Raw genomic sequence first — 12,648 nt, forward strand, 5'->3', positions numbered from 1 at the left:
ACTCAAAATATATTCCATAGCTTTTCTATACTGAACATAGCTACAAGAAAATATTTGTTGAGGCATGTTCTAGAATGATTATACTGTATAACATCATACTCATAGTCATTTGTATTTGTTTTCATTTAATTTTCCTGAATTATCACCTGGCAAATGCACAGCTTAAGGTACAGTAAACAAAATGTTGAATTATCCAATATTTTTTTCACTCAAAGTCTTAAGAAACATTAACCTTACATTTTGGAACAGTTACTGCTAATATTTTACTGAATATTATTTATACCAAATACTCAATTTAGAACACAAAATAACAACACATGTGCAGAATATAATATTAACAGTTGATCCATTAACTACGTTTGAATGCCAAGTTTATTTATACACAATGATAATAAAGTAACTTAAATCAAACTTTGAATGTATCTCTCTAAACTTTGTGATCTGCACACTTTGACCTAGATATGGAAAGAAGGATGAGCAAGTGCAGCTCTGAGGAAGAAACCTATGAAGTCCAAATACTCTACCCTTTTGTGTTTCAGAAATTAATTGATTCTTGAATGTTGTATAAGCAGGCATGGATCTAGTAGAGGAGAGCTGGGTGGAAGAAGACATCACACATTCTTTCATAAATTAATAACTATATTCTGCAATGCTGTACAAGTAGCATGGATTTTAGTTGGGGTGAAATCCCCAACTCTTACACTTTTTTTGTTTTCTTTCAGAAATTAATAAATGTTATTTAATGATGAAAAATAGACACAGATGAAATATTACACATTTTTAAGTGAATAAAAAACCAATAACATCAAAAAGCATTAAATGTGCAAAAGTTTTTATTTGATTGGTTTGTTAAACAAAACTACACAATGAGCTATCTGTATTGCACCCACCATGAGTATTGAAATTTGAAAAACAGTTTTCTTTCCAACAATGAAAATAAACTCACAATATAGCCAAAACCCCTTCACAATGGGCTTGGTATAATATACAAGAGTTTGTCTACACATTTGCACATAAGTATTTTTGCTGGAAGTTTTGATACAGCATGTGAATCTTCAAAAAATTTGGTTGACTTTTAGTGAAGATTAAAATAAGATTTTTAATAAATTATTTTTCTAGAGTTGTTTGTGAAAGAAGAGTTTCATTAGTAGTCTGAGTGCAAAGTAATTTCATGTTCTATTCTTCATCCCAAATATCTCAAATGTTATTTGCAAAATTTCTAAAACCTCCTAAACAGATTTCAAATGTTTGTTTTCATTAACTTTATAGTTTGTTTTATTTCCCACTCTTACTGTGTTGGGTCTGTCTCATCTGACCTTGTAGCCATCTTAAAAAAAATTAGGAAATATAAATTAGGCTTTTTTCATGCTATATTGAGCTTATTATAATACAAAAATACAAATGTTTAGTCTTAAGTACCCAACTTTCATAATGCTGTATATTTATATACATTTTTTATTTGTTATTGTATTGACCTTCCAATCATGTCTAGCTAACATTACATAACTGGAATTGATGGAGTGCATGTGAAGTCATTGTATGTATCTCATAATATAAAACTACCCTTTTGTCTTCCCTATCTTGGCTGGGTTTTAGTGGACAAGTATTTTGTAATATGGTCACATTTCAATTATTATACACATACATATATAGATATAGATAATTACCATTCAGAAATAAATTACTAAACATACCCTTCTTAAAATGTAGAACAATAAATAAAGAAATAAAGCAAACAGTTCTCTTCTAGCTATGACTTTTGAACTTAGTTGCTACTGGGCAGAGATTGCTAAGCCTTTTATAGTTTTGCACATGGAGGATATTTTTATTTTTAAGATTTTATACACACAATTGAATAACTAAAAATCAACTATACTAATACCACAGAATTACACTAATATTTTAAGCTTAGTAACTAAGATGTATTTTGGTTTTAAAAAATATAAAACTTTTAACAGACTAAAGACAACTTACCTTCTTCAAATCTTGGTTCAAAAGAATGCAGTACCTTTTTCACAGATTAAAATGGCTGAGAAAACCACTAGGGGAACATTCTAAGCTGTCAACTGGTTATTCCCATGTTATAAATGAAATAAGAAACCATTTCCAAAAACAGAAAGGGGTAAACAGGGTCATTATGTTTGGTTCAATAATAAGCCATTTCTCAGCAAAAAAGATACGAGGTTCTTAATTTATATTATAGTTTGTTGATATTGGTAATCTAAGCTCCTAATTTGTAGAAAACTATATACTTAGTATTTTGACATCATAAACATATAATTTTAAACAGTGCTGCATTCAAAATACCAAGCGACTTACTAAAATCTATATTTAGGTGTGTTATTTTAATATTTACTTTTAAATTAACAAAACAACTTGTATATAATATTAAATTTTGAATTATAATCCACAATGTGATTCCAAACTTATTGACAAATTCATAAAATTGTAGTTAATTAAAATTCTGAATTCAAGTCAATAAATGCAATGACATGGCCTTTGACCCATGACCCATTGAGAAAGGGCTTACTTTATTTCTATGTTTTTAGGATTATAAAATTCACTAACATCATATACAAAGGTCACAAAATGTTCATTTTCATCAACAAAATTCAGTAGTTTAACCAGTTAACATTAAAATCTGTAGAAAAAAACCAACAGAATGCTTTTAACTGTAATGTTTTAAAGTTGTTTCTGGTTTTTACTTTGCATATATGACCTGCTTTCATGTACAATAGTTTAGCATAAACAAAATAACTTCTAAATTATTGTACCTCAAGACAGGATTTCCTCTAGCTATGGTTCTATTTTTGTCAAAAACTATGTTAATTCCAATTATTTAAACAATTTTGATTCAAAAATATTTTAAAATTGATATTTAATATTCTGACTCTAATTTAGTATAATTTGTGAAGAAAAAAATTAATATTTTCATTTCTTTACAGCTGCAAAAGAGTTGCCTATAAACACACCAAACCTGTCGATATATTCTTCCAAACTTTCTGCCACAAACCACTAGAAATAAAACTATATTTTAGGAATATACACATAAAATATTAATTTATTCCCACAAATTCATGTAAAAATGTGCAACATGTAATGCACAATATTATATTGCCAAATCATTTGTGTATATATATATATACAAGTCATTATTTTGTGCAACTTTAAATTGTTCAAACTGACATTTTTTCATGGCACAATTGTAACAGTTTTTCTATAATGTTTTTTTGGTAGTAGTCATTGTAATACTTATTTTCCTTATTAGCACAGTACATTATTTAACACAAATGAACTGAATTAATTATAAGGAATAGTTTATGTAATTTGTAACAGCTAGATAGGTTTACAAAAAAGAAAGGAGGATAATATGCTTACCATCAGGGTGGATTCCATTTGTTGTAACCTCTAGATCATCTGTGGCCACATTTTCAATATTATTATAACTATCCATAGAGTCTTCATCAATAAAGTCAACATCAGGTTCTAAAGACTGAAAGGCTCGCTGGACTCTGTTGACACTGATCAAGCCCCCTGATGGTCCAGTGAATGCTGCTATTTCATGATCAGAGAGCTTGCTAATCTCTTTCACCGGTAATTCATAACAAGATTTTCCAAAGAAGATCTCTGGTTGTTGTTTTCTTGACTCTCTAAACAGAAAATAAACAGACTAGTTTCACTTTTTTAAACTTAGATTAATTGTTTTATGTTTGTTAACCAACTAAGTATAATTTACTATAAATTTTATGTTCATAATGTAAGTAAGCAAATACTAGCTATTGACAATTTAATTTCCCATAGTAAAATTTAAGTGCTGTATAAAAAGCCTTTAGAAAGATTATTTTTCTCTGAGAGAAGTAATAATTTTTGAAATTTATGTTTACTTTCAAACATTTTTTTTATTATTATTACTGTACATGTGCAAGTGAGTATTCCTTGAAATAAATATATCTAAAACAAAGAATATAATTACATCTCAATGATCTTTGCATATGTGCATTAAATTAAAATTATTCTATATTATTTTATGTTGGAAATTTTTAAAAACATGCAATATTACAGACAGTAAAAGCATATGACAAAAGTATTGTAATGTTATCTACTAAAAAAAACAGTTATTCTAAAATCAAATATTTTGTATCATAAGGATTTGGCACTATTCAATTACTGATTAATTAATTAATTGGACTAATTAATCTAAACACTAAGAATTACTATAACTGAAAAAATAATAAAAGAAATTGCATTTACATATACAAGTATATGCAACTTATTTTACTATGGTGACAGTTTTTTTGTTATGTATACCAAAAAGTACATTTTTTTATTAATTTCTTATCTATTACACAGGTTCTACAATCAGCAAAAGTAACTTCTTTCTATTATTAGTAATAGCTAGCCTAAATATTATTGAAGTTTAATCTTGGTTTTTATGTAGCTTACACTGGCTACGTTTCATTTCCTGGAATGTGAACAATAACTTCCGAAAGATAGCCAAGTGACACAACTTTTGCAACTCATGAGTAATAAGAAACAAAGCATATTTACTTGATGCACAGAGCTCATTTGGTGCACAAATATACATGTGCTATGTATGTAATAACTACAGATCATGTTAGATGTAGTTTTACATAAAAACTGCTTTCAATGTTAGATCTATTAGTTTGTTTCCTTTTTATTGTTGTTGTAAAATAATACATTTAAAATATGTCATGCACAGGAAGTCTCAACAATAGATTATTCACGTGAACTAAAATTTAATTCAGTAATACTGGGAAACACAGATACACTACCACTTTATAGGCATACAAATGGCCAGAGGGGTGGATATAGTTCAAACAAATTTACTGTTGAAATAATGTTAAAATGAAAATTAGATATTTTTTATGTAAAGTGTTAGCTGTATAACCTGATTCCATAGTTCTAAAAATCTCACTATTGAAAACTAACATTTCTTACAAGAAATCTGTTTTATTTAAACATGTTTATGTATGAAAATGCATGCATGTATAATGCTACTTGATAAATTAAGTTTAAAAATCAAAATGATATTCCAACACAATGTCAATGCTCAATGAATTATTTTCTACACTTATAAATAACTGTCAATAACTTGCAAAGTATGTTTTAAACTAATTAAAGACACTATAAAACAACTTTACTTGTTTTGTATCAAACTTTTTACATGCAGACCTTTATTATCCATTTGTGGAAGGGTGTCATTCATGACTTAAAACTTTCCAAAGGGTTATAACTCAAGAGCATATATTTTACTGTAAGTATTGTATAGCACATAAAAAAGTAACATCAAAAACAGATAAAGTGTACATTTAATAATACTCTTTTAATGAAAATATTTTTAAAATTAAACATTTTTTATAGACAAGACAATATTTTACTGATTAAATGTGTAAAGTTTAAGTATTCAAGTACTATTCTGTACACAACGCTTTGTTATATTACTCTAATTCAGACTTAAAGTTCACACAATTGTATATAGTCTTATAGAAATGTTTTTATTTCACACTATCTCAATAAAATTAGCCACAATGCAAAATATATATATAATTTGTTTCATAATACTTAAAGTTTAAGAACTAATACTTAAGTATAGGAAACTTTGTAGAATGGACGGCAACTGCCTATTGTGAGGACACACATGAAGAGGGCGACGTTTCAAAAGTCTTCCGCCTTTCATCCTCCAAACTTGTCTCCACAACAGGCAGTTGCTGTCCATTCCACAAAGTTTCATCATGAATACTCTGCCTAAACAATCTATAAAAGAATACTTAAATGTAGTTGTGACCATCTATAGAAAAGAAATTTAACACAAAATATTTAAAATCAATAGTTAAGGTTCTCAGTGTTCAATATACAGAATAGTGTTTACATCACAGTGCAAAAAAACTGAATTTTAGCAGAATTGCAAACATTCCTTTTATGTTTTGCTACAAACTTTAAAAACTATGTTAATATCTATTTTCTTTATTTCAGTTTTATGTTTTTTAATAACAATTAACATTTACTTGACAGTAATATTTTTTCTTCCAATACAAAAATCACTTCACTTGTATTTATTTTTGGAATACTTTTGGTACTTTTAAATGCCACTTATCTTTAGTTATATAAATGAAATATATACATATACACATTTTATTATCATAAAAAATAACTTTCTTGTTTGACAACTCTGTAAACAGATTCTTCAAATGTATAAGCAGGTGTATTAACACCAAGATACTGGAATATAATATATCAGACCATTTATCTGAAGAAATTAATTTCGAAAATTGTCAGTAACTATACTAAGCATGGTTTTATAAAGTTTGCTTTCATAACCAATTTAGTAGTTTCTTGTCACAGATTTTGCTTTTTCTATTTTGGTTCATGACATGTTAGTTGGTGTTACACATGTCAAATTTTAGAAAGCATCTTATATAGTATCACTTTTATAATTAGATACTTAAGTGGCTAGAAAATTTACTAGAGAGTTGAAAGTAAATGATGGAGATAAATTTACTTTTCCAATCAGGAGATTGTGACTAACGGGATTCTCAAATGATCCATTTTGTTCACTCTTTAGATCAATAGCCTACACAGCTTACTAGTCTTAATATTTAAAGTCACTAATACTATGTAACATTAATATTCTGGATAATTTGATCAGTGGAAAGATGCAAAACAATGAATGGATATACTAAAACAAAGGTGTTTATTTCATATTTATGTACTTAATCTGTTTTCAACTGTAAGTACAATCAGACTGCTTATAAAAAGGCAAAAAGTGGACAAAAGAGGGTAAAAAAGTAAATATACAATGTTCTTAACCAAAATTAGTTAATTTTATCATTACTTTCCTTACATGAAATGTATCTTTCTGTTAACTTTACAAGAAATGTAAAATACTACCACTATACTCTACAAATGGGAAAAATTAAGTCTCAAACACTTTAATGAAGTGTTTCATTCACTACACTGCTTTGTGAAAGAGCCCAGAAATTTACTATTCACTAGATCTTATCAGAAAAAAGTGTTCAGAAACTAGCAACATCATTCTATTCTACCTTTACTAAACTGCCCTGCAAACAAGCTTACAAGTCACTGTTTGCTGCAATACAACAAAAACTTTAAAAATAAACACCTTTAATTTATTCATTTGTTTGTAACATGAAAAAAACTCAAGTTACTCTTCACTACATTTTCTAAGTAAAACACCCACAATTTACTTCTAAGCTGTCTTGTTCAGAAACCCATGCAAGTTGAACTTCCTGAACTAACACCCTCCATCCATTGTATTCTTATTATACTATAATGTGTACAAGTACATGTAAGTTATCTTCACTACATGACACCAATAGTAACAAACTGAAAATTAGCATTAAATCCATTTTTAGTATCAGTACAATACATATGTAGATTATAATTTTGTGAACTAAGATTTCCACTCTTTCTCTGTTAAACGTATTGAACACATTTAAATATATTAATAATTATAAGACCTATATTAATTGGAATCATTATTAAAAATGTTTCAATAAAACATTGGATGATATCCTGCCACAACTAGTAGAAGATTTTTAACAATTATAATAACTTACCTATACATATCTTTGAAATTTAAGAATAACAAGAGGCATGTTGGTCAACTGAAGCCATACCATACCATTCGTTAAACTTTAAAATAAAAACAAAACTCAAAGCCAGCCCTTATTCTTCAAATATTTATCAAACCTCCCCTTAAGCTCCCTTCAGCAGTCATCACATCTGAAGGTAATGTATTCCAAAAACAAACAAACCTATTAAAAAACAGAGCTGTCTAAACTGAAGATGACTCCAACCTTAAAGTTTGTATTTGTGCCATCTGTTCTTTCCAGAGAAAAGATGGTGCATCAATGCTATTTATTCCCATAAAATTATCTCAGGTTCCCTCTGACTGTTTCTTTAAAAACACCTTCAGAGATGTTAACCTGTCTTTGTAAGATAATGTTTTCATCTCAGGAGTTCCTTAGTAACCATCTTCTGAGACCTTTCCAAAAATTCAATGCTTATCCAAAGTTTGGCCATCCAAGATTAAACATGATACAACTAATATGGCCTTACCAATGATTTCTACATTGATACAACTTCTTTAGACTTGTATTCAATATTTGTGCAAATAATAACACCTAAAATCCTAGTTGTCCTGTCACTAATAATAATAATAATAATAATAATAATACAGTGCTCAGATTGCTTAAGAAACTAATCAACTAGAATGCCAGGGTCTTTTTATTTAATAACATTAAGGTTATTCCTATCAAATTTATTCTCATATTTCAAATAATAATATCCCACATGCATTTATTATACTTAAAAGCCATTTATATGCCCAACTCAACAGATAATTCAAATCCAATTGTAAAGCAGAAGCATCCTCCTTTCAGCCAGTAATACTCAAAGCTATTACTTAATCAGCAGATTTAAATAACCTTTTGACCATTCCTTCAATTATGACAATGTAAATAAAAATTATCAAATGTCCTATCACTGAGCTTTGACATACCACACTTGTGATGTTAATCCAATTTAAACGAACTCCATTTAAAACAACCCTCTACTTTTTTCCATTCATCCAATTTTACATCCAGTAAGTCAAACTATTCCACACAATTAGAGATCTTTTTCTAAAAGCCTGTCATGTGTATCTTGTCAAATGCAATGGGCAATATGATGGAGGAAGCAGTGATAAACAGAATGTGGAAATATAAGATATGAGGGTATGATGGCATGTGCAAGGAAGTCAAACCAAAACTACAACACCTATTGTCAGTAGTTATTTAAAAAAGATCAAATGGAAGTTCAATAATTGATTAAATACATCTTTTACAATTGTTTTATATAATAAATTAAAATAACAAAACTAGCAACTGGCATGCATAAATAAAACTATAATTCACTCAAATTATCCTTAAGGTATTCAAAGAAACCCTTAATATTACTTTACAAATTTTCATCCATCATTTTCTCAATTTCCTATTGACCAATACTCTTGTTCTATAATAATTATCTAAATTCTCATCACAGTAGTCAAGTTAAACTTAAACTTATGATACTTTTATTTAATCTTATCCTTTGTACCTTTTGTGCACAAAACTATTTTCTTTTCACTTGTAGCCACCTTTTTTTCTTATTATAAAGAGCATTCTAATCTTGACAATAGACAATTTTCATCACACAGTTTGTTAAATGCAATATGTACAACTGTACAATTTGTAGCTACAGTTTGTAAAGCTGTCACAAATAAGGTATAAATTACAGATAAAGAGAAAAGTAAACTTCAGGAAATGGCAGAAGGATTTAACGTTAAAATCAAGTTCATACACATGAAAGGTACACAGTGGCTAATAATGTCTTTCATTTACATAAAAACAGTACCAATGATACTATTAGTAGTGGATTTAATTGTGATGAGAAGGTACTAATAAATAATAGATTTCAGCCTTTAACTTGTACATCTTACAGCCAAAGTTTTGAAGGGAAAAATAACAAAAGGAACAGATAGGGATGGAAATGAAAAACATGAGATTACTGTTATAGGAGATTCTTTAAAATAAAACATCAAAACAAACTAAGGAATGATAATTTTCACCCAACTATCGTACTATATTCATCCTATAAATCAATTCTATATCAGACATTAAATATATATCTAAAATAAAATTGTTCCAAGTATGTTCTTGGACCAGCTGGTAAAAAAAAGCATTTTAATATTTCCTTAAACCTGTTTTTTTTATAATTAGGATCTGGCATTTCCAAATCTGTATACCTAAAAATTAATAATTCCATAATTATAACCTCATTAGCAACTGATTTCTTTAACTTACTTTTGGATTTCTCTTTAGTTTCATCTGGTAGGCTTTAATAAATAAATTCCAGTTAAAAGCCTTCTTTCCTTATAACCACTAACAGAAATCAATGTAAATCTAACTTATTGCTATTAGCTTCATAATGCCCAACTTAAAAAGAACATGACTGACATTTTTCATATAGGCACTTACCCCCTATTTTTAGTACTCTATTCCTATTAAACAACTCATTAACCTGTATTTCAAATAACTTTCTGTAATAAAAATATCCTGCATTTAGCCATCTTACCCCATTACATCAAAATCTTCTGCAGTGACTAGTACCCTAAAACCAATCTCAATTTGTCCTCATCATTCTGAACCTACCACTTTCTAGTCCTAGTCTAAAGCTGATCTTACAGTTAAGTTAATAGCCCTTGAACCAAATATTCAATACTCATTAATAATTCAACTGAAAATAAGCTACTTAATATAATGTGTTGCCCTAGTTTTATTGTAATAGAAAACTAATTATGGGTCAAATATTAATTAATACATTTTTGGCACATACAGAAAAAAAAACTTTGTAAAAAGCTACTACTCAATATGGAGAAATGAACAAGCTGACCTATATGCATTTAAGTGAAAACTGATACCACTTACCTACTATGATCAACACTGAAATTTAAATTATGAGCACAGATTGAGCCTTTAAACATTTCTATATAGTTATAGAAATTCATGTTTTAATTAATCATACATATTTAAGCCTCTACTTTTATTTATATAAATATTTTGTTTCTTTTCCCACTATACTTACACAATATTATCTGAATCTTTAAAAGGTTTGAAGAGTAAACACTATTTTATTACAGGTTTCACTTACTGACATCAAGCCAGAATGTTATAACTATCTTGATATTAAATTTCTTGTAAATTTAAAAATAGATAATCTTCAAATTCATACCAAAAAACAAATGAAATTGTGTACATGCAAGAGTATTGTTAGCAGCTAACATTTTACAAGAGTAGGATCTTTTTTAATGACTCCAGAAGTATCTCTTTTTACGAATCAATTTAGGGAAAATACACCAGCAGAAGATTCACTTCTGCAATATAATCATTACAATTTGTATAATTTTTTGCAAATGCAAATACCTCTTACCTTCTGTAGCAAACTTCTACGACACAAGTTTTTTTAGAAATAAAAATAGTAAGGCCAACTGACAGACAACAAATATTAAACTAAATTTATATTTCTTTACTGTTCTAAATTCCTTGTATCAATGCATGTTAAAAATCTGTACAACTTGACGTGATGAAACAGTTCTCCCTCCGTATAACTTAAGCAATCAAGAAACATACTAGTATTAATAGTATATTAATGTATCTAGTAACTGCTATTAATATGGGTGAAATAACTAGACAGTTGGAAATACAAAACTATTACTATTACTTGGAAATTTAGCATGTTCATCTTACCCATTTAAGTATTTTTGAATGAATGTTCCTGTAGTAGGAGACGTACAACTTGAATTTGCATCGCATCCTTTTTCTGAGCCTGAAGAAACTTGCCTTAGAAATTCTGCAACTTTTTCTCGCAAAGTCGGCATTGGTTAAAAATAAGATGTTGCTGCTATTTTCTAAATGCACCTACTAACGTTGTAGTAGGCCCAATTTCTTAAACCTTGGCCTTATTGATCAACCTTGTACTACAGAAGACACAAATAAGCATGCACTGCTACTAAACCATCATAACCTCATTTCACGATTAACATACTTGAATTACTAATAAAAACAAGTGTTTCACTGCGCCACGTAGTAGGGTTTTACGAAACTAAATACTATTATCGCTTAGGGTAATTAGCGCTATTTTAAAGAAAAATAAAACATTAATATATTTTATTTGTTAATTATGTTTTGTTTCATTCTCCTTTATAAGTTTCGAATTATTGTTGAAATTTAATTATAATAAAATTAACATCATGTTACGAGATACGAAATTTTATTATAATAAGGGTATTGTATTGATTGTGTTATGTACTATCATGATTTTTGCAAGTGTATAATTATTTGACAGAGTTTTGTATCTAATGTACATTTATCAATGTGGCTATATTTGTATAATGTCTTAGTTAAAAATTGTCTAACCCCAGTTTTTAATTCTTTAAGGAGGGTGGTGTAATGGATTTACTATTATATATTTATTTTGAGCCCCTCAGTGGTTCAGCGGTATGTCTGCGTTTCTATACCCGTGGTGGGCAGAGCATAGATAGCTCATTGTGTAGCTTTGTGCTTTATTCAAAACTACAAAACTACAACAATTTATTTTGATGTTTATGTTTATTTCTCTTTAATATATAATTACAAATGTGTGTAACTTATATTGTTAAATGTGTATTACGCATGTCTTGCCTGTTATCTAAATTTGTAGAAGAATATCTAGGTTAAGAATCAACAAAATGTGTTTTACAAAAGTACTAGCGTATTTACGAATATTGTCGATAAGTGAACTATCAAGAATGTCGCTTTAAAATTTATAAATCGACGCTCCGAGAGACAGATAAATAATATTGTTGGTCTGTTACAGTCAGTATACTGTAAGCCTCGGAAGGTATAACTGTGATAAACGCTTATTAATCGGAAAACTGAAAATTATTGATCAGGAATGTTTATAGATTTAGTACATTGCATACTTTAGTGGAATGACTTTGGGTTTTAGTATTGCTACGAGGACATTAGATATTTTCATCGGGATAAAACTTATGTATGAAGCCAACAGACTTTGAAAGATGTGCAAAGATCCATATCTGAAATGGGAGTC

General features: G+C 28.5%; 1 protein-coding gene across 4 annotated transcripts in view; it reads right to left on the reverse strand.

Annotated features, from left to right (window-relative positions):
- Nucleotides 1–11,632, reverse strand: part of LOC143240647 (PP2C-like domain-containing protein CG9801) — a 29,184-nt gene extending 17,552 nt beyond the window's left edge. Inside the window, exons 1-2 of one of the 4 annotated variants that reach the window (XM_076483419.1) lie at nucleotides 11,307–11,632; nucleotides 3,379–3,650 (exon numbers count right to left, since the gene is read on the reverse strand). In XM_076483419.1, coding sequence (XP_076339534.1) covers nucleotides 3,379–3,650; nucleotides 11,307–11,437 — 403 coding nt within the window. In that variant the 5' untranslated portion in view covers nucleotides 11,438–11,632. Of the gene's footprint in view, nucleotides 1–3,378; nucleotides 3,651–9,863; nucleotides 10,018–10,037; nucleotides 10,225–11,306 lie in introns of those variants that run through there. The other 3 variants (XM_076483428.1, XM_076483447.1, XM_076483437.1) reach the window with 3 other exon arrangements.
- Between the last annotated feature and the right edge of the window lie 1,016 nt (nucleotides 11,633–12,648).

Source organism: Tachypleus tridentatus, chromosome 2 (genome assembly GCF_004210375.1).
Source record: "Tachypleus tridentatus isolate NWPU-2018 chromosome 2, ASM421037v1, whole genome shotgun sequence".
NCBI lineage: Eukaryota > Metazoa > Arthropoda > Merostomata > Xiphosura > Limulidae > Tachypleus > Tachypleus tridentatus.